Source organism: Stenella coeruleoalba, assembly GCF_951394435.1.
Source record: "Stenella coeruleoalba genome assembly, chromosome: 11".
NCBI classification, from domain to species: domain Eukaryota; kingdom Metazoa; phylum Chordata; class Mammalia; order Artiodactyla; family Delphinidae; genus Stenella; species Stenella coeruleoalba.
In genome coordinates, this window is record NC_137157.1 from 6,192,798 (window position 1) to 6,214,689 (window position 21,892).

The following is a 21,892-nucleotide window of genomic DNA, read 5'->3' on the forward strand; positions in this document are numbered from 1 at the left end:
CACCTGGAATTGGATGTGGTGAAGAATTACATCCAAACAAGCTGTAAAACTGAATTAGAAATCATAGTTGTCAAAAATTTACAAATATTTTTTCACAGAGTAACTGAACGGCAAAATTTTCGTGACAAAGCTGACATTAAATGGAAAAAAAGCACTTCAGCATGGTAGTAACATGTTTTTCCCTGTAACATGTTTCTTCACCATGTCAATGAAAAAAATTAATCAGTCGATCTAAGAAAGAAATGGAAAATTTTATTTGAGCCAAATTGAGGATTATTACCTGGGAAGTCTTTCAGAGAGCTCTAAGGACTGTCCTGCCTGTTAGAGGTCAAAGCACAGGGATATAAGTTTTTGAGACAGAGGGCTATATGTTAAATGACAGTTTACACAATCCAGATCTACGGGTACAAAACAAGTAGTAGGTCATGGGTCACGGCTGCCTCTTCTAAGATTAAAAAGGAAGGTCATCTCCTAAGGAGTAATGATCCTTGATGAGATTAAGAAAGAAGGTTATCTCCCAAGGAGGTCGGGTAAATGTGGATGCACAATATACACTAAAGGGCAGGGAGAGGGACTTCCCTGACCGGTCCAGTGGTTAAGACCCCGTGCTTCCAATCCAGCAGGTGGGGGATCAGTCCCTGGTCAGGGAACTAAGACCCCACATGCCATGCGGCGTGGGCAAAAAAAAAGTAAAACAATTTAAAAATAAATTAAAAAGCGGGGGAGGGGAGCAGGGAGGAGGACCAAACAAGCAGATAAGTTTTATGTTTTTCTTATCTCGCCATAAAATATGAATTTTATTTCATCATCATCAACTGGAGTTTGGAAGTTTGAGCTTTTGCATAACAACTTAAGTGTCCTAGTCACACTGAACGAGTCCTCTACATTGGTGCATTTTGTTCAAATTCAGCTTAAAAGGTTTAATCAAGGACCTCCCTGGTGGCGCAGTGGTTAAGAATCCGCCTGCCAATTCAGGGTGACACGGGTTTGAGCCCTGGTCCGGGAAGCTCCCACATGCCATGGAGCAACTAAGCCCATGCGCCACAACTACTGAGCCTGTGCTCTAGAGCCCGCGAGCCACAACTACGGAGCCTGTGTGCCACAACTACTGACGCCCACGTGCCTAGAGCCTGTGCACCACAACGAAGAGTAACCCCAGCTCACCACAACTAGAGAAAGTCCTTGTGCAGCAACGAAGACCCAATGCAGCCATAAATAAATAAATAAATAAGTTTTAATCAAAATATTCAGTAACTGAAGCACAAAAAAAACCCTTTAGTCTTTGAGCTTTCCAGCAAATTACAATTACTGAGAAGTTGCAAATGGGAAAATAACGAAACGCACCCCTATGGAAGCAACAGAACTTGGAACAACTAGGACGATCAAAGAATGATTTTTGAAATTCTGTAACTTCACTCTGCGCTTGGGAAGATGTCGGTGTGGTCGGTGCGGGACACCGATGGTCGGTGCGGGACACCAGTGTCTCTGGGCCTCGGTTTCCCCTTCTGGGCACTCCCTGGAATCCCTTCCGGTTCCGACCGCGTGGAGTCTGGAAGGCCTCACTCCCGGCATCCCCCGGGGTAGCCACGGGCTGAAAGAGAAAACACCGCCCCGACCAGGCGCGCGTGCGCACACGCCGGCCGCCCCAGGCCACAAACGCACCACCCCCGCGCGCTCACGCACGCGCAGTGGCGCGCGCATACCCTTCGGAAGGCCCGGCCTTTGGGTTCCCCGGGTCCAGCGCCTCAGCTTTGCGCCCCGGCTGCCTTCGGCGAGCCTGGAGGCCAGGAGTGTGGGCGGGCTTGCGGGAGGTGGTGGGCGGGGAGCCCAGAGGAGGGCGGGGCGGGCTGGCGGGCGGGCGGGCGGAGTCGAGAGGGCCGGGCCTGCGGGCTGCGGCGGCGCTGGACTTGGCGCTGGCGCTGGTGGAGGCGACATGCAGGCCGACGCGAGGCTGGAGCGTGGTAGCCGGGTCCTGACGCCGCAGTCGGCGCCGAGCTTGGAGCCGGACCCGGAGCTGGGCCCGGACCCGGAGGAGGACGCGCGGGCCCGGGCCAAGTTCGCGGCGCTGCACGGCCCGGCGCTTCGCGCGTCGGGGGTCCCCGAGCGGTACTGGGACCGCCTCCTGCACAAGCTGGAGCACGAGGTGCGGGCTGGGGTGACGCGAGGAGGGCGACGCGCCGGCCGGGGAGAACCGGGGTGCAGGGCGCGCCCGGAGCGCCCCGGGATCCCTTTGAGAGGTGCCAGTGAAGCTGGGATGCGGGTCCTCGAGGCGCGCATCCTCCAGTCCTGGTCAGCGCGAGCCCGGGGAGCGCCGGGGGTGGGTCGCTCTGGACCCTTCTACCAGGAAGGGTGTGGTCTGCGGGCCGGCTCTCGGCCGAGAGCTGCTGGGGTGGGGCGGCCGAGGGCCTCCTGGAGGACGCGTGCGGAGGAGGTTGGGAGGGCGCCTGGGGGAGTTGGTGGCTGGGAGAAGGAGAGCGAGCGCGTTCTGGGGCGGGGCGGGCTTCGGTGAGACGCGCAGCGGAGAGTTGGGGGGCGGCGTTAACGGATGATGCAGGGGAAACGGCCGGTGGTTTGAGGATGAAGAGCCACGAATGCCTTAACGACCGACTTAGACTTGAACTCCATGGCGGTTTGTGGCCTAGGAGTGGCGGCCAGAGCCTGTACCTGTGTCCCTGGTCCTGCCAGCATCTGGGGCTGGGCCAGGGCCGCGGCGAGAACTGGAACTGAAATGAACTTTGGCTCCCGTTGTGTGCCAGGCCCTGTGCTGCGTCCTCCACACATCCGAGCCCAGAGCAGTCCTGGGGCGGGGGGTGGTAAGATTCATCACCCACACTTTATACAGCGCAGAAAACTGAGGCTCAGGAAGAGGAAGTGACACTCCCAAGGTCTGCCAGACTTCAGAACTAGAAGCTTGCTTTCAGCCACTGCCTGCCTCAGGGAAAACAGACGTCCAGTGAGTTTGTGTGGCTTTAACTGTTTAGGTCACAGAGTTCTTTCGTTGTTCTTCATTTGATTTGAGCCCCGGGTCACCTTTATTTTGCATATCAACGAAGACAGGCTGTGGGCGGTGGAGACAGAATCTAAACAAAAGTGAAAAGAGGGCTTCCCTGGTGGCGCAGTGGTTGAGAGTCCGCCTGCCTATACAGGGGACACGGGTTCGTGCCCCGGTCCGGGAAGATCCCACATGCCGCAGAGCGGCTGGGCCCGTGAGCCATAGGCCCGCGTACCGCAAAAAAAAAAAAAAAAAAAAGTGAAAAGAGCTCCCATGCTTCAAGGGTCTCCCTTTTTGTGGGGTCGGCTCTTTTCTGCTGGCCTGTGCTCTAGCCTGTGTCTCCAGAGGGCCTCCGCAGGGTCCTGGCTGAGGGGTGGGCCTTGGGTTTTGGTGGTTTGCCCACGTGTTGAAGCCAGAGCACGTTCACGGGCGCTCTGTTGGGGCCTTCTGAGCTGGAACCAGACTCCTGCAGGGGCTGCCTCCTGGGCCGAGACAGACTGAGCAGTGCAGGTGGCGAGGTGGGACCCTGGAGCCAGGAAAAGGCTGCTGGACAAACTGCACCCTTTCAGCCAGTCTCTCTGCCTCTAAAATCAGGGTTGGACCAGGTACCTTCCTGCCCAAAACACAAGTAGTTGCTGTAAAAAAAGGTGCAGTGTTATTGGTACCTACCTTTTGTAACAGTGAATTCCCTTCCCCCTTATGACTTGCTCTCAATTCGCCAGCATTTCCTGAGCACTTACCCTAGTCCCAGGCCTGTGCTGGGCAGGAGGGGACCCCAGCGGTTTGTTAGGATAAAAAGGTCCTCGTGTACTGGGTGAAAGGAGCACGAGGTGGAAACACCCTGGCTCCGGCCCTGCCAGCCTCTGCGGGCAGTGAACTCACCTGGGCAAGTCACTTGCCCGTCTGAGTCCATGTCTCCCCCTGGAAAGTGAAGACCAGGAAACATGGCTCTGACTTCCACAGTCTTGGTGGGGGACTGGGTGGAGAGGCATGCCCAGCTCATAGTCACCAGAGTGTAATGTCCCCTCCATCCTGGCAGCAAGATCTGCAGGCCGCCTGGCCACTGTCGCTCTGCGGAGGGACAGCCAGTACTTTTCCGTGACCCTCCCTTGCCCTTATGAGTTATGGGCAGAGCTGTGAGTCACCACGGCCAGACCCAGACCTGCAGCCATTGTTCTGCCGAGCCTGCTGTGCGCCCAGGTGTGGGGGAGGGCCACAGGCACCTGCTGACCCGGGAATGGGGCCCCCCAGCCCCCCGCGAGCCGGGGACCCGGTGCCTTGGAAAGGATGGGGAGTGTTTTACAGTAAATTTCAGCTCTTTTCTGTCTGCAGGAACTTCCCAGCTGCAAAACCATTCCCCTTCCTTACCTCGTTAGGGCCTCCTCCAGTCCCTCTGTGAGGCGGGAGTGGTCATCCCCGTTTCACAGCTGGGAGAAGCCACGCCCTGTACTGTCCCCTCCCTCCTGTCAGGTTTGGGGGTAGAGGGCTGGGATACGGGGTTCTGGGTGGAAGCCCAAGGTGTGAGTCCCAGCCTCTGAGCTGCTCTCTTCTCATCTCCAAACTGGAGGGAGGGTAGTGGTTTCACCCTGGGATCGTGGGCTGGTGGGGGGGTTAAAGGCGCCATCCCAAAAAGTGCCCGAGCTCCCCTGCGGATGGACCTGGTCGGCTCCACAGCCCTTCCCGCCCCAGCTTCTCTGCCTGGAGTCCTTGCACCACCACGGCATGGCCACACGTTTAAATCTTCCCCTTCCTTCACCGCTCACCCCAGGTGACGGCTTCCCGTAAAGTCTTATCCGGCCCTCCAGGCCCCCGCACCGCTTACCTGGTCCTCTCAGATGGCCCCTCTGCCACTCAGGGCAAGGTCATGAGTGATTCATCCTCACACCCCCAAGTGCCCGTCCTGCCCAGCACATCCAAGCTGCTGGTGCCTGAACAGATGGCTGATTTCCAACTACTGGGATGAGTTTCTCTTCTGTCTTTAGTAGAGTCATGAGAAAGGTTTTAGGGGCAGCTGGCCTTCGCTGAGTCCCTGCTCTATGCCACGGACTCTCTGTGTACTGTTTGGTTGACGTATCACTCTCAGCTCTGCTGGAAGGTGGCTGATGCCCCCTTCCCAGGTGAGAGACTAGTCTCAAAAGTGTCGTGGTGGTAGCAAGTGCTTACAGAGGGTTTGCCAAGCTTAGCTTCTTCTAAGCTCTTCATGTGTGTTAATCATTTAATCCTCCCAACAAGCCCCTCAGGTAGGTTCTCGTATTCCCATTGTATGGATGGGGAAACTGAGGCACGGAGTAGTTCAGTGTCTTGTTCAAGGTCACATAGCCTGGCTGCAGAATCTGCCCTAAGGCCCCTTGCCGACTTGTGGCAGACACCAGGTACATGAGTGGCTGTATGGGGACCGACTGGCTTGTCCCCTTCACCAGCTGCGTGTGGTTGGCGTTGCCCTTTGCCAGGGAAACTCAAGGACCAAGGCCCTTACCTTCTGTCCCATCCTGGCCCAGGACCTCAGGACACTAGACCCAGGCCATGGTTTGTGCAGACCTGGGCTGGCGTGGTGGCGTCAGGAGGCTCTTGGGCCCCTGTTTCCTTCTGGGTCACCTCCGCTGCCCTGGTGTTGGTGGTGCTGGTGAGAACAAAGTTGGGGTGCAGTCCCTAGCCACCAGGATCCTCACTCTTCCAGTCATTTCCAGCGTGACCGGAGCCAGCCGCTCTGCCCTTTGAGCCGCATTTTCCCTATAATGCAAGAGGCCAGACTAGATATCATGGGACACATGCATGCAGTCCCGCCTCCAAGCTTGGGTCCCCCAGGCTGAGGGGCCTTGGACGATAGCGCCAGCGATAGTGGGGGAGGTTAGGGCCTCATTCTCACTGATTAGGAACCCATCTCCCCACCTATAAAATGGGTAGCTGGGCAGTAAAGAGGTCCTACTTCTCCTAGGGGTTCAGTTTGTCCTCGAGGCCGGGGTGTGGTGGAAGGAACGGGTCAGGAATGGGGTCTCCTGCCAACACCCCCTCCTGTGGCCCCCAGGTTTTCGACGCTGGGGAGATGTTCGGGATAATGCAAGTGCAGGAAGTGGAGGAGGATGAGAGTGAGGACGAGGCGGCCCAGGAAGCACGGAAGAAGCCCAACCCAGGCGGCCAGCTCTGCTACAAGGTCATCGTGACCAACGAGAATGGGCTCCAGGCGGCTGACCCCAACAGGTAGGAGCCGTAGGCCGATGCCTTTCACCCGCACCGTGGCCGTCAGGGCCGGGCTCCCTTTTACAAAGGTGTCACCAAGGCCGTGGCTGCTAGGGAGGAGCTGTCGTCGCGAGCACACGTGCTCCTGGGTGCCAGGCGCTGGCCCCTTAGCCCTGAGACAAGGTCCTGTCAGCCCCGACACTGGCGACGCTCCTGCGTTAGTCGTGTTTCATGCTGTCCTGAGAACAGCGTCCCCCCCACACGCCTCTTAACTGTCCCAGCGGTCCCTCCATGGAGGTGTGACAAGTTCCCGTTTTGCCGATGAGGAAACAATGGGGAAGGACTTGCCTAGGGTCACACAGCTAGTTAAGATCGTGGGTGTCGACCCCAGGGCAGCCTGGACTCGTGAGCCCGGGCTTTTCCAGGGCGCCCGGGCCTCGCCCCGGTCCTGCCGAATCTGTCTCTGGGCGGAGCCCTGCGCTTTGCACCCCGGCTTGTGAGGAGTGTGGCCTGACTGGTTCCTCGCGTGAGGGCGCCGAGGCTGGGAGTGGGCCTGGGCCTGGCACGAGGCCACAGGGTAGAAAGGCCAGAGCCGATCCTGGCCCCCAGGCTTCCTGCCTCCCAGGGGCCAAGAGGGGCTGCCCTCCGCCAGGAGAGGCCCACAGGCCCCTCGGCCCGACGTCGCCGGAACCCTGCGGGAGAGACTTGCTGGCCTCTGGGGGTTTCGGGGCCCCTGTGACCGTAGCTCCTCCGGGAAGTCTGGCTCCTTCACCAGCCCCTGGTGGGGTGGGAGGGCCCCCACGGGTCATGACAGCAGCCAAGCTCCTCCACCCCCGTGCCCTCCGACTCAGAAGCTTGCAGGCTCCCCTTTCTCGTTAAGTTCAGTACAGCGGACCCGCGCGGGCGCCTGCTCTGCTGCCGCCTGTGCCAGCCATGGGGCTCGGGCCCAGCGGCCACCTCGAACAGCTCCCGGCCTCTGCCCCCTCCACGCACACCGCCAGGCAGGTTTGGGGCGGGATGGGGCCGGCGTCCTTCCTGCTCCTGGGCCTTTCTTCCCTCCAGACCTCTGTGAGTCCGCCCCACCCCGCCCCAACGGCCAGGCCCCAGCCTCCATCCTCCCCCGCCCCCACCATGTCCAGCAGCCATTGTGTGCGTCTGCCCAGGTCACCCCCAGACGCTCCACTTTGAAGGCCTGGCTGTGTCTCACACGGTCATAAACTCTACGCACGAGGACGGGAATAAATCATTTGTTTCAGGATATGCGAACAAAAAATAACGTAAGTGCAGTAATAGCTACTGCTGAGCTTGACCCCTAACCTAAGAACCAGAGCGGTGGCTGTGCCTCCCTGTTAGCAGGGCGCCGGGCCAGGGCTGCTTCCCCAGCAGGCAGAACCCCGTGCGCTCAGAGCCTCCGAGTCCAGCAGGGCTTGGATGGTGTCCGGGCAGCCTGGCCTGTGGGCTGGGGGCAGTCATGTCCTTGGGCCTGCAGTGGGGACACCCTACGCTCCACCACGCTGGTGTGAGAGCCGTGCAGCTGGCCCACCGGGCCCCTGCAGAGAGACCAGACTGTGTGGACTGCAGGTGTCCGTACACGGGGGGACTTGAAGCCTCTCCCGCAGAAATCCCTGGCGCTTCCCAAGAATTGCCCAGAAGTCCCGGGCAAGCGCGAGTGAGCTCTGAGTGGGGCTCCTTTGCGTGTCTGCCTGCAGGTAGCAAGGTTGGGGGGCGTGGGCCTGCCCTCCAGCAGTTCAAAATCCAGTTGAGGACAGTTAACTGTCGCGGTGATCGCCGTAGTGATCACTGAATACATGAGGATTCAGTGTACGGTCAGCATGCTGTTTTGTCTCATTTGATGCTCACGTCAGCCCGGTGATAGCGGGTAGGGACCGTGTTGCCCTGTTTTAGAAACTGGAAAAGGGAGAGGAACTGTCCCAGGCCCGCATAGCGGGTGGCCGGCAGAGCCAGGACCCCCACCCAGGCCTGGTGCGGCGTCCAGGCCTCAGCCCGGCCTCTTCCTCAGGCGGATCCCGCCTGCTGGCCCTCTTTCCACCCTCCCTTCTTGCCCTGCCTGCGTGGTAGCCTGGCGCTCACCTGTAACCTGTGCCCGCAGCATCTTCCTTATCGACCACGCCTGGACGTGCCGCGTTGCGCACGCCCGCCAGCAGCTGCAGCAGGTGCCCGGGCTGCTGCACCGTATGGCCAACCTGATGGGCATCGAGTTCCACGGCGAGCTGCCCAGCACCGAGGCCGTGGACCTGGTGCTGGAGGAGATGTGGAAGTTCAACCAGACCTACCAGCTGGCCCACGGGGTGAGCGGGCAGCCGGGCCCCAGGGGAGGCAGACAGGCCTTCGCTGCCCTGTGCCGTCAGGGCTAGCGGGAGGCGTCCTCTTACCCCGCAAGCGAATAGACCCATCTTCTGTGGCCAGTGGAAACTACCCTGGTTCCCCGTGGCTCTGTCACGCGCCTGTTACTCTTTGCCTCGGGCCAGCCGGTGCCGGGGACCCAGGTGTCCATGCGACCTTTGGGCTCACGGTACACAAGCCTCTCCCGGACCCCAGTGACCTGGCTGCCTCTCTCCTGGCCTCTTCTGGTTCCGTCACCCTCCTAAAAGCCCTTAGTGATACCCTGCTGCTTTCGGGAGTAGAGCTGAGTCCCTTCAGCATATCCTTGGGCTTACATCACCACCCCCGCTCCCCGGCCTCCCCAGGCCCACCCTTACGTTCCAGCCCCTCACCACCTTCAGTCCGGGAAAAGGCAAAAGTTGCTTCTCCTGATCTCAGCTTAGCTGTTGCCTCCTCCAGGAAGCCTTCCCTGAACTCAGAAGTCTCCCCCCTCCTCCGCCTGCACACAGAACCAGACCATCCATGTAGCTACTAGGCTAAGTGCCCTCTTTCCGCACACCTCTGCCACACACGTGATCACACCGCAGCCCGCTGGCCTGTTGTCCCTGTCTGCCAGGGCAGGGCCGCCGGCCCGGAGGCCACAGGTTCAAGGGACTGGAGGCGTGTGTGGTAGGTGCTCCAGGCTCTGAGAGGTGGGCATAGACGGGCCAGTGGTAGGTGTTTGGGTCGGGGATGGGGTGGGGAGGCGGAGCAGTGGGCGAGGGTGGCGTGTGCTCTGCCCGCAGACGGCCGAGGAGAAGGTGCCGGTGTGGTACATCATGGACGAGTTCGGCTCGCGCATCCAGCACGCGGACGTGCCCAGCTTCTCCACCGCGCCCTTCTTCTACATGCCCCAGCGGGTGGCCTACACGCTGCTGTGGCCCCTGAGGGACCTGGACACGGGCGGTAAGTCAAAGCCCGCCCACCCCAAGGAAGGGCCGGTGCTTTTCTGCCACTCCCTGACTGCCCACGTGTCCTGGTGCAGAGGAGGTGACCCGGGACTTTGCCTACGGAGAGGCCGACCCTCTGATCCGGAGGTGCGTGCTGCTGCCCTGGGCGCCCGCCAACCTGCTGGACCTCAGCTCCTCCACGCCCGAGCCAGCCGACGAGCACTACCAGGTGTGGCCTCCAGCCCGACCCCGGGCCCGTTTGCCTGGTGGCTCCTGGACCTTTCTTCACCCGGTCACCACATGTTGCTGAGCACCAGCTGCCGTGGGGGGGAGAGGAGAGTCTGGGGGTGTCTGAGAGACAAGGGGCTCAGAGCCCAGGGAGCAGACCCCGGGGTCCCGATGCTGGGAACCGTCCTTCCCGAGGGTTGAGTAGAGCTGGGGGACTGGAGGTCAGGGCTGCTGTTCCCTGTTTTCAGGGGCTGGGGCTGGGGGACTGTTGTTCCACTTCTTTCTATTTGTTATGAACAACTCATTCGGCCCAGCCCACGCTCAAGGGGAGACGAATGAACTCTGCCTTTCAAAAGGAACGTAGAGGAGTTTATGGACACGTTTTATTTTATTTTATTTGGCTGCGCCGGGCGTTAGTTGCAGCACATGGGATCTTTGTTGCCACTTGTGGGATCTTTAGTTGCAGCATGCGGGCTCTTGTTTGCAGCATGTGGGATCTAGTTCCCTGACCAGGGATCGAACCCAGGCCCCCTGCACTAGGAGCGCGGAGTCTTCACCGGGGACCACCTGGGAAGTCCCTATGGGCATGGTTTAAACCATCACACCGCTTAAGCTCAGAGCAGCGTTTGGGGGCTCCCCGAGGACCAGGTAGCCCCCTCCCAGGACAGGCTGGGCGCCTTCTGGGCTGCTTGTGACTTGGAGGAAGCATTTAGAGCAATGAGCAGATGTAGAGCAATGTGTACGTTGCTCTTTTGACACAGAACAGGCTGTCCGGCACCTGAGGGGCCTTGAGCCCCGGAGTCCTGGGATGGGGGTGGTCAGAGGGCTCTGGGCGCTGCGGTGCCTGCGAAGGGCTCTACCTGAGGTCCAGGTGTGCCCCCTGGGATCCCAAAACCCTGATGTACGGGATGGGGAGGCATGTGCTCCTTTCTTTGAAGGTCTGTTTCTACCTCCAGTGTTTTCCTTCTAGGCCATTTTGGAGGAAAACAAGGAGAAGCTGCCACTGGCCATCAAGCCGGCGGTGTATCCCTGCGACCACGTCTTCAAGTGCGTAGCCCACCCTGCCCCCAGCCTGTGCTGAGCCTTTGCCTCGGTCCCTTTCCTCATACACGCCTCACAGTCCCCACAACTCCTGGAACAGTGCTCGGTACAGGGCGGCCTCAGTAAGTCCTCTGCCCCCTGGCAGCACAGCAGTGACGGAAACGCCACGGGCGGGGTCTCAGGCTCACAGAGAGAGCGCCCGAGAAGTGAGGGTGAGCTGGGGTGCGCGCGGCCTCTGGAAGCAGAGAGCCGGTGCCGACAGTGACGGTGCTGGGCACCCAGGAGAGCCACCCAGATTGCCAGGGGGGCCGCGCCCAGGTGTCTGCAGGTGTGGGCTGGCAGCTTAACGTAAGGCCGGGCAGGCCAGCAAGCCCAGGCTGGACCCGGGGTGGAAGCAGATGCTCCCTTTTTATGGGTGAGGAAGTGGAGGTCCTGGGTGACGCCCACCAAGCGTCCAGCTGGCTCGGCGGCGGGTCCTGGGTCAGCCAGGGGCAGGTTGGCCTCTGTTTCCAGGGGGAGGCCCTCCCTCTGGCTGCCCACACCTGCTCCAGCTGGAACGGACACCATGCTCCACTGACCCCTTCCCCCAGGTTCTGGGGTCTCCTCCCACTGGCCCGCAGCCTGGCCCTCCTCCCCTTACCTGAGTTCACCGCCTAGCATCCCTCCACCCCCTCAGGTCGGAGGCTGCACGGAGGCCCCCTTAGCCTCGCCCCCTCCCCACAGCTGTGCTCCACGGCCCCGCCCGAGCAGCCAGCCCCTCGCCTCTCTTCCTCCCTGGATCGCCGTCCAGGGCCAGGCCTCCCTCCCGCCTTGAAACTCCACAGCGTGGCCGCATCCACCACCCCCGGCAGACAGGCTCCCAGGCCCTGTCCTCTCCTTCCCCCGGGCCGGTGTGGAATGAGGCCTTATCGGAGGCGGAGGCGCGTGTCTCGGCCACACGCTCACCTGCAGGCCCCCGGGGCGCCTCCACGTGGGAGGAGGGAGCCCCTGCCTGACGAAACGCTCGGGTTCTCCTGGTTCGTCCTCGGGGGGAGTGTGAGGTGGCCCTGTGGTGCCGTCTCACAGGTGGGGGTCCCGGCGTCGCCAGGGTCCGAGTGGCCCCGTCGCTGGGCAGCCGAGCGCCCAGCGCCGCCGACCTCCGCCCGCCCCGCCCCCCCCAGGGTCTACACGGACGTCCAGCAGGTGCTCGGCCACCTCAGCCACCCGCGCTTCACCTTCACCCAGAGCGAGGCGGACGCCCACATCCTCTACCACTTCTCGCACTTAAAGGACTACAGGTGAGGTGCCTCCCAGCCCGGTCCCCGCCGCCGCCCCCGGGGGCCCCGCCCCCGCTGACCGGTGGCACCTGCCTGGGCCCCGCAGAAGGCTGAGCCGGGAGAGGCCCAGCGTGCTGCTGAACCAGTTCCCCTGCGAGAACCTGCTGACGGTGAAGGACTGCCTGGCCTCCGTCGCGCGCCGGGCCGGCGGTCCCGAGGGCCCGGCCTGGCTGCCCCGCACCTTCAACCTGCGCACCGAGCTGCCCCAGTTCGTCAGCTACTTCCAGCAGCGGGAGAGGCGGTGAGGACCCCTGCCCGCCCCGCGGAGCCGCGGCGGCCGAGACCCTACGCCCATCAGGCTCCCGTGGTCCCCGCCACCCTGCCTGGCCCGCCCCCTGGCTGAGCGCCTGCCGTGCGGCGGCCACGGTTCCGGGAGCTGCAGGCTCTGGGTGCACTGCTGCTCGGAGGCCCTTCCTCCCGGAGGGCGGCTCCTCACTCCCGAGGCCCGGCCCCTAAGGTCTCCTCTGGGACCCCTCCCTCAGCCCCTGCTCTGCTGCCACAGTACTGGGGACACAGTGCCCAGGAGGGTGGGCCCAGGGCACAGCCTGGTCATCCCCTCTGCTCCCAGGGGCGAGGACAACCACTGGATCTGCAAGCCCTGGAACCTGGCCCGCAGCCTGGACACCCACATCACCAAGAACCTGCACAGCATCATCCGGCACCGCGAGAGCTCCCCCAAGGTGGGCGGGCCCCTGGGGCGCCGGGAGGGGGGCTCTGCGAGGACCTCTGTGGGTAGGTCCCGGCGTCAGCGTTCTTCAGCTCACAGGAGTCTCACCACCCCCACTCCTTCCCCTGCCCTTGCCAGTGGGGAGAAGGGGCTGTGTGACAGTCGGGTGAGAGGAAGGAGCCTCCCTGGGTGTGTCTGACCTGCATCCCCGCGCGCACCGCGCCTCACAGGACCACGCGGCAGGAGGGAGGTGGCCAGGCCAGGGAGCCCCACGGGGTCCTGGACGAAAGCGCTGTAGTGGCATGGGGCCCATCAGTGGGGGAATTGAAGGGCACAAGATTCTGCACCTGGACAGAGGCCCGAGAGAAAATGCCACTGCGATGACCCTTGTGCAGTCTTCCAGTGGTGGGATGGGGAGTCAGTGGATTTATGGCTGAGAATCTGAATCCAGTTTTCAAAGCTAAAAACTGGTGGCATCTTTTTTTTCAATTAAAGATGAAGATAAAGAACTCATTGCAGCTAAGACACAGGTTTGAAAAGACAGGAAGACACGGAGTGCAGGGAGCAGGTCCCTTCGTGGCACCGGGACGGGAGGTGGGCTCAGGAGTGAGTGTTCCTCCAGATGCGGTGACAGCACTTGGAGGTCCCACGAGTGGGAGCCACAGCTGGGGAGGTCGGGGTGCTCTGTCCTGGCCCAGGTGTAACAGGCCACCTGTGAGCCTGCATCTGTGTCCTCAGGTTGTGTCCAAATACATTGAAAGTCCCGTCTTGTTCCTCCGAGAAGATGTGGGGAGGGTCAAGTTCGACATCCGCTACATCGTGCTCCTGCGGTCGGTGAAGCCCCTGACGTTGTTCGTCTATGACGTGTTCTGGCTGCGGTTCTCCAACCGGTAACTGGGGAGACTGGGCTGGGGCTGGGGGCTGGGCGACAGGGCCCCTCTTTTACTCGGGATGAGAACGCCTGCACAGGGGCTCCTTTACCACCAAGCACCCAGCAGGGACCCCGCTGAGCCCGTTTCTGTTAAATGGCAGTAATTCTCACCCTGTGTGTGTCACCACCACCTTGTGGAACAGGCACCTGCTCCCTCAGACCACGACGACGTTTACTGGCCTAGTGGGGATCTTCGTGGTTAACCCTTGGCCGGGGGGGGGGGGCGGGGGCAGTGTAGGGCCCCACTCTTGGGGGAACCGGCGCCCGGCCAGGGGGCTCTGAGCATCTGCCCGGGATGCCCACTCGAGCGTCTGTCCGCTTGTCCTGCAGGCCCTTCGCACTCAACGACCTGGACGACTACGAGAAGCATTTCACTGTCATGAACTACGACCCGGAATTGGTGCTGAAGCAGGTAGGGGCCTGGCGCGGCCTGGGGAGGGGTTCCCGTGGAGGCTGGCCCAGACGGGACCTGACACCCGTCAGCTTGTCTTCCGGCAGCTTGCGTAACGGTCAGGGGAGCTGCCTTCTTGTACCTGCGTCCCCTCCCACAGCTGCCTCCGCAGCTCTGAGGGGCACTTGCTTGGCTTGAGGGGGCCCCTGAGGCTTCCCGGTCCCCTGGCAAGTCTGAGCAGAGCAGGGTCTCAGCCGGGAGGCGCAGGCCGCCTTCTGTTCAGCACCCGCTGAGCATGAGGATGCTGGTAGGGGTGGGGAGGCGCACAGGTTCGCATCCCATGGCCCCCAGGGCGGGCGGCTCTGCTGGCCTGTGACCCTGTCTGGACCCTGGGCCCTCTGTCTTCCCCGTGCTCTCTGGGCACCGCAAGCAAAGGGCGTCAGCACAGCTCCTTTCGAGGTGAGGGCGTGATCCCCCAGCTGGCCAGTGGTGCACCTGGGACAGGTAGGGGAGGCACAGCCTGGGTAGAGGCAGAGGCCGGCTCTGGGTGGAGGCAGAAGGGAAGGAGAAACAGGCCCCCCGACGTGTGGTCCACGAGGTCCTCTTGGACCAGCAGGTTGGTTATGGCTGTTCTGGGCAGACCGGAAGTAGGGCACAGGCACTCTCCCGCCCCGCTCCACACAAGGCCTGCAGGTGGCCTCTGGTCCCGCCTCCCTCGAAGCAGCCACTCCTGAATGTGGGGATTGTGTTTCCGTGGTGATTTGTTAGTAAATGTCCTGCCCCGAGCTCTCACTGTGCCATGTCTGAGAAGTCCTCTAGGGAGCGCTGCGTCGTCCGAGTGGCCAGGCCACGTGCACGGCCGGCAGGGCTGCTGCTGGTCCTTCCTCCTCTTGTCCTGGGCTGTGTTGACAGCTGGTCCCTAGGAGCCCGAGCCCTTGCCGGGGTCCCGGGATGTTGCTGAGGTTGTCTCTGAGGACCTGAGTGCCTTTCCTCTACATAGCAGGTGTCGTCCCGAGGGTCACGTTTCCTCTGAAGCCCCCGCGTGTGGGGATGCGTGTCCAGCAGGGCGAGAACGTTGGGCTTCCATAGGGAGCCCGTCCTGGTCCTCTCTGGGAGAAACCTGAGCTGACGGCCCGCTTGCTCAGGTGTGTTTTGGGTGACATCTTGGCCTGAGAAGCCCCTGCTGTCCTCAGGCACTTTGAGCCGGGGCCGGGCAGTGAGCTCAGGCCTGGGCCCTGCAGACTTGGGTCCGAGCTCTGCGTCCAGTGACCACCGTGAGATGGACGTGGTGACACGTTGGCCCGGGCCTCCCAACGTTCAGTGCCTCACTGGAGCCTCACGGCAGCCGTGCCAAGTGGGTTTGCTGGGCGGGAAGCGTCCCGTTTTACAGATGGAGACACTGAGACTCCGAGGAGTGAATGTGTCCAGAGCTCAGACCCCGTGTCCTGCCTCCCATTTGTGCCCTGCGGGGGTGGAGCTGGAGAGGCTGCTGGCGCCAACCTGGGGCCCCGGCGAGTATCAGGGCTCCACGTGAAAGTGGGGCAGGCCAGGCCTCCCCTGCCCCTGCCCAGAGGAGGCCCCGGGCAGAGCTCGACGGGCCCTGTGTCTGTTGCAGATGCACTACGACGAGTTCGTCCCGGAGTTTGAGAAGCAATACCCAGAATTCCCGTGGAAGAGCGTCCAGGTGAGTCCTGGCAGAGCTGGAGGGGCGGGGCTTGCCTTGTGGACCAGCGTCAGGCGCGGGGTGGGGGGGTGGGGGGCTTTGCCTTCTCTGGATGGTCCTGCTCTTCCCACCAGGGCTGGTGAGGGAGACGGTGTGGGCTGAGACCCCTCCTCCCCTCTGGCCTGGGTGGGGTGTTGTGAGGGTTCCTTGGAGGGGGCCTGGCGGGGTATTCAGGACACGCTTGGGACAGCCAGACGGCAAAGGGCTCTGTGTGTGCCAGGAATTGCACACCTGAGGGCACACAGGGACGTGCTTCGAGACACAAGCTGGCCGCCACTTGCTGGAGGGAGCGTTTCGGGATCTGCGCTGCCTGGCTTGGTGCAGAAGGGGCCGTGGGCTCCAGGGCGGGGGACCCAGGCAGCTCTGCAGGAGGTGGATGCCAGGAGTGAGGGAGCAGGGCACAGGTGGCTGTGGCCAGGTCTGGAGTCACAAAGGATGTCGGAGGAGGTGACTTGGCCGTTTGGGGACCGGGGCTCAGGAAGGGGCTGTGAACCCCATGTGGAGAGGCTGCCCTGAAGGGCTGGACCCAGTGTCAGCCGTGTGGGCCCCTGACCCTGCCTCCCCCGGCCCCCAGGCTGAAATCTTCCAGGCCTTCACGGAGCTGTTCCAGGTGGCGTGTGCCAGGCCGCCCCCGCTGGGCCTCTGCGACTACCCCTCATCTCGAGCCATGTACGCCATTGACCTCATGCTGAAGTGGGACAGCCGTCCAGATGGTGAGGGCGCTCCCCTGCCCCGCAATCCAAAGTGCCCTCCCCACTTACCCAAAGGTGGTCATTCAGCCCTCCCCACCCAGCCCACACGGGGACAGAGGGAGGGCGTCGCTGCTCCCTCGCCACGGTCAGCACTTGCCTCGAATTAGCCTGAGATCTGGGTCAGAGGAGGCCCACCTTTCGGCGCCACGGCCTGCAGGGCAGAGCACGAGCGGGGAAGGCAGTGGGCGGCAGTGGTGTCGGGAGAGAGCTCACAAGGGGAGGGGCCCCACGTGAAGGGCAGGGGGAACGGCAGCCCTGGCCGCGCACCTTCCTTCCAGAGTCCCCGGGATGTGGTGGCTCGTGTCGCTCCTGGGGCTGCAGGTGGCTCCAGGCTTCCCCCTGGGCAAGCAGGCCTCAGGCCGGGCCCCCCAGCCCACCTCCCGGGAGTGAGGTGCCCGTGCTTTTGCGCATCAGGGAAGCAAGTGATGCAGCCGCAGCTCCTAGAGGTGAACTTCAACCCAGACTGTGAGCGGGCCTGCAGGTGCCACCCGACCTTCTTCAACGACGTCTTCAGCACCTTGTACCTGGATGAGCCTGACAGCTGCCCCGTCACCCGCCTCGTCTAGGCGCCCGCGGGCCCTGCTGTGGGTGCTCGTGGGCGGATCGCAGCCTCTGTTCCCGGAGCTGCTTCTGCACCGTGCCCCCGCCCCCCGCCCCCACTCCTCCTGCCCCCACCCTGTGAGCCGCCGTGGCCCCAGCCTCACACCCTGGCGGCTCCGGACCCCTCCCCCGTCGGTCAGGAGCAGGGCCAGCCGTGCTGCCTCCAGGGCTGAGCGCTAGGCCCCTGCTCACACCCCCCTTACTGCCGTCTGTGTCTGTTTGGTGATTGGTCTCAGCGCAGCCACGGGCTTTATTCCAGCGAGTTCGCTTCCTGGGGTGCTGTGCTTCCAGAGGGCGTTAGTGAAAGGGGTCTGGGGAACACGACACGGTGTTGTCAGAAACGAGCTTCCCTAGGAGTGCCCATGGGAGCCCAGCGGTTAACAGGCCCAGCCTGGCTGCTTCCCACGCTCCACCCCAGGCCCTGTGACAGGCGTCCCCAGGTCCCCCCTAGGAGCCTGCTTCTCAGACCCAACCTTCTCCCCCTTCACCAGCAACCTCCCTTGAAGCTCCGGGGCAGGACAGCCACTGCCTTTGGTTGCTGTTGCCTTTCCATTTGGCCCCGTGGAAAGGGCCAGATGTGGCACCAGCACCTCCCTGCCCGCTGGGCACTGCAGTGTTTCCAGCCTCGCCTGAGGGTGGCTGGGACGCTCCAATGAGGGGACTCGGGGACAGGTGTGGGCAGCAGAGCACCAGGCAGTGGGCGGCTGAGAAGGATGCTTCCAGGGAGAACGCCGTCTCCCACCAGCTAGAGTCAGAATGTGGGGTTTTTGTAACTTTTTCATTTACGGGAAGAAAATACAGAATTTTTGTTCTTTCCTTAATTTTGTTTCTGAAATTCTGAGTCAGTTTCCAGGGTAGTTTGTGTTGCCACAGCGCACCCAGCCCAGCTAACCAGACGGCGGGTGTGACTTTCACGGAAGAGCTGCCTGCAGAGCTTTCGTGTGTGTGTACGTGTGTGCGTGCGTGTCGTGTGTGTGTGCGCGTGCGTGCATGCGTGTGTTGGGAGGTGCTTGTTTCATTCTGAAGCCAAGAGCGATCCTTGTAGCAAAACTGGACTCGACTGCGCCTCCCGCTTCGTGTCTTTCGGGGTGTGTCCACTGTCTCTGCTAACCAGAAGTTCAGCCTGTGTTCTGGAAAACACCCTTTCCTCCGGCCAAGGAGAGGTTCAGAGGGCAGGACACCTCATCTCTGGTTTTCTCCGTGGGAGAGCTGCTGCGTCCTGTCCCCTCCTGGACTTGATTTGTACCGCAATAAAGTACGCCTTCTCTACTCTTGCCTCCCTTCCTCTCTGGGGGCCCTGGAACCACAGCCCTGTGTGGTGTATCAGTTGTTTTCCTTGCTCATTGTCAAAGAAAACCAAAATATCAAGACGTATGCTTTGAGAAACAGAAGAAATGGGATAGTATTTAGGCCTCCAAGTCCCTGTCTTTGTTTGGGCTGCTCTTAACAAAATATCATAAACTGGGTGATTTAAACAACGGAGGTCTCTTTCTCACTGTTCTAGAGGCTGGGATGTCCTAAAGTCGCAGGGGTGGCAGATTTGCTGCCTGAGGTGGGACGCTCTCCCTGGTTCATAATCAGCTGTATTCTCACTGTGTCCTCGTGAGGTGGGAGGAGCGAGGGAGCTTTCTGGGGCCTCTTTTAAAGGCATTAATCCCATACATGGGGGCCCCACCCTCATGACCTAATCACTCACTTCCCAAAAGCCCCACCAACTAACCATCACACTGGGGGTTAGGATTTCAGCATGAATTTGAGGGTATAAACAGGCAATGGTTCTGACCCAAAGCTTGGTTTCAGAATGGGTTGCGGTAGGGACAGATGTGCAGCTGAGGCCCATCTCTGCATCATGACCAACACCCAGGAGCCTCGGTCCCCCTGTGAGCCCTGAATCCGGGCTCTGTGCTTACACCTGGGGGCCTCGGGGATGGAGTTCCCTCCTGCCTGATTCCTCATCTTGGGGGTGGGGATGATAGGAGACTCTGCCCACAGGGCAGTGGGGGATGGTCCGTGGGCCCTGTCAGCCGGCACAGTGGCTCCCCCTGGTGGTTTTGAAGGTTAAAACGAAAGCAGAGGGCCCCTGACACCCAGGCCAGGGTCCTTCCCGTGCCCCTCAGAACAGGTGCTCACACCAGGCTGTTCATCAGATGCCTCCCATGATGCTCCTGCTGGTTCCCAGTGAACTTGGGACCTGGTTGCCCAGTGCAATCCCAGTGGAATCAGCATAGTCACGGATCCGAGGGCCACGTGATCCAGGCTTTCCATAATTATAAATGTGCTTTTCCCCGATTCCAGAGGTCCTTACACCTCTGATCAGTGAAAATCAGACAACCCCCAGGAAGACCATCAAGCTGGGCTTCCAGGGTCCCAGAAGACTCGTTGCTGTGGAGACGGTTCTTATCCCTCTAGATACTTTCTGGTACCCATCTTCACCTGAGTCAGTTTCTCTGGCTTAAGACTTCATCAGAAGCCAGACTCTGACGTTTGGGCTTGACAGGAGAGTCCCACTAGCAGTGATAATTGTACCAAAGTTCGACAGGGCGACACAGAAGAAATCCAAAAGGTGAAGCTTGAGATGCTGACGGTGAAATTTAGAAAACGTCCCCAGTGATGACCTATGGCCAATAAACACGGCAGCACTTTCATGGACACAGAATAGGATCTCTTGCTACAGGAGAGGCAGGCTTTCATCTTGCAGGGTCCAGAGCCCGAACCATAACATCAAAATGCCCGGCAAACAGAGTTGCTGTCGCTTCCCTGCTGACCGCCGGCCAGCCGAGCCCTCTTGGGCTGTGTGAACTCTTGCTCGCATCCTTTATGGCTAGTCGGACCGAGAAGGGTTCAGACACACGGATTTAAGGAGATCTCAGTTGAATGAAGCAGCTGCAGGAGAGACGCAGACCAGAAGGACCTGACAGATCTGCGTGCTGTGGATTTTCCCATTAAACCAACACAGAGGGAGGGTGGGAGGGAGGGAGCCGCAGGAGGGAAGAGATATGGGAACATATGTATATGTGTAACTGATTCACTTTGTTATAAAGCAGAAACTAACACACCATTGTAAAGCAATTATACCCCAATAAAGATGTTAAAAAAAACCAACACAGAGACTGTCAGAACCCTGAAGTCCCTCGTGGGTGGCGACAGCTCAGAAATGCCATCTAATCATGAAGCACGGGGAGAGCATCGTGAGAAAGTAGCAAACAAAACAGCAAAACGCACCCTCCTCTCGCCCGTTTTCCTGGGTGTTTCTATGGCCGTGTGTGTTTCTGTGGCCAGGAGAAAGGATGTGGGATGTTGCTAGAGATGAACAAACCCACGAATGTACGGAATGGAAAAAAGGGCTCTGCGTGAGCACCACTGAGAAGATTCCAGAAGCCTCAGGTACACTCAATGTGCTAAGTCTGGCAGGCACACGGGTGCCCACGATGTTCCACGGAGCACCCCTGACCGTCTCGGAGAACTTTAGAAATAAATTAGTGAAAAGGATGTGCAGAGTCCCCCATCTGACGCTTCTGCTCTAAGGAGCATCAGAAGAACTGGGGAGGGGATTCCCGGGTGGGGCAGTGGGTAAGACTCTGCACTCCCAATGCAGGGGGCCCGGGTTCGATCCCTGGTTGGGGAGCTAGATCCCGAATGCTGCAGTGAAGATCCTGCATGCCACAACTAAGACCCAGCATAGCCAAAAATAAATAAGGTTTTTTTTTTTTAAAAGAAGAAGAACTGGGGAGCTGGCCGAGGGCTCAGCTAAGTGCTCGTGGCTACCAAGCTGCTGGATTCCTGAGCACAGTCTGTGGGGCGTGAAATTCCACCAGGGTTGAGTGTGGGCGAAGTGACAGCCACTGAAAGAGCTGCCCCTTCTCTCAGAAGAATGCAGTCAGCTGTCTGCCCATCTCCCAGAGCGTTCCGTACTGTGTGGTCACGTCCGGATGTGAGGATGGAAGAGGCAAGGTGAGAGGGAGGAGCGGCAAAAGCCACCGGCTGCCAAAATGAGTGTGAGCTCTAGATACGGACATTGTATTTTTACTTAATTTGAATTAACTTATTCAATGACCGAAACCAAAACAGACAAGCAACAAAAAGGCCAGCAGCTTGGACCAGCCCTGGTCCTAGGAGTCTGCTGCCGGGCGCAGCACAGGTTGTAGGAACTCAGAGGGCGAGGAGTCGGCGCTCCAGCAGCAACCTGGGTAAGAGGCTCTGCCCGGCCCCACTCCCAACAGCTGCCCGCACAGGTCATGGGTCCCCCAATTCGAAGCCGGGGGTGACACCTCCAAATCTGGGTGGACCTGGGCCAGGGAGGAACTGTCTGCTAGGTTGGGGCATGGCCAATACTGCCTCTGACCTCCCCTCCCAGATGGAGTGTTTGCGAGGCTGTCCCTGACGGGGTGAGGCTGGCATGAGTCCCAGCACCCCAGGGACAGGTTGGTCGGTGTCCCCTGCTCTGGGCCCAACCCCATCCTGGCTGAGGCCAGCAGAGGACCACTCTTGGCGCCCGAGCAGAGTCAGGCATTGGACCAGGCAGGCTGTGGGCCTGTGCCCTTCAAGTGGCTGGGTTGGGCTTCCTGGACGTGAGGGAGGTGGGCAGGGCCTCCTTCCTCAGCTGCAGCTATGCCAGTGTCTGCTGCTCCACCCTGGACAGGCCACCTCCGCTCCTGGAAGGGTCCCGAGAATTGTGGCGAAGCCCCAGCCGGGCCCAGCGTCATCTGGATGGTACAATCCAGACGCATCCAGCAAGAGGACGAGCCCCTCGCCCTCCCCACGGCCAAGGGTCCCCCCCAAGTAGAAAGGCCACTGCCAGGAGG

The 21,892-nt window shown here is 60.8% G+C and overlaps 1 protein-coding gene across 3 annotated transcripts; it reads left to right on the forward strand.

Annotated features, from left to right (window-relative positions):
- Positions 1-1,864: 1,864 nt before the first annotated feature.
- TTLL12 (tubulin tyrosine ligase like 12) lies at positions 1,865-18,449 on the forward strand. 3 transcript variants are annotated; one of them, XM_079938146.1, is made up of 14 exons: positions 1,865-2,143; positions 6,018-6,190; positions 8,280-8,478; positions 9,298-9,457; positions 9,537-9,670; positions 10,640-10,716; positions 11,871-11,987; positions 12,073-12,267; positions 12,595-12,706; positions 13,432-13,583; positions 13,955-14,036; positions 15,631-15,699; positions 16,313-16,451; positions 16,905-18,446. In XM_079938146.1, the coding sequence occupies exons 1-14, from the start codon at positions 1,934-1,936 to the stop codon at positions 17,054-17,056; spliced, it is 1,971 nt and encodes a 656-aa protein (XP_079794272.1). In that variant the 5' UTR covers positions 1,865-1,933; the 3' UTR covers positions 17,057-18,446. The 3 variants fall into 3 exon arrangements, 2 of the variants coding, with proteins under 2 accessions (XP_079794272.1, XP_079794273.1); XR_013830633.1 differs by lacking the exons at positions 16,313-16,451; positions 16,905-18,446 and adding an exon at positions 15,016-15,160 and having other exon boundaries at positions 15,631-15,658; XM_079938147.1 differs by lacking the exon at positions 12,073-12,267 and having other exon boundaries at positions 16,905-18,449.
- Positions 18,450-21,892: the final 3,443 nt, after the last annotated feature.

What these genes read in the sequence shown, in the direction of transcription:
- TTLL12 (XM_079938146.1), top strand. Translation starts at nt 1,934, where the DNA reads ATGCAGGCCGACGCGAGGCTGGAGCGTGGTAGCCGGGTCCTGACGCCG. An exon ending in TGCACAAGCTGGAGCACGAG is followed by an intron (nt 2,144 to 6,017) that starts GTGCGGGCTGGG and finishes TGTGGCCCCCAG; the next exon opens with GTTTTCGACGCTGGGGAGAT. An exon ending in CAGCCGACGAGCACTACCAG is followed by an intron (nt 9,671 to 10,639) that starts GTGTGGCCTCCA and finishes TTTTCCTTCTAG; the next exon opens with GCCATTTTGGAGGAAAACAA.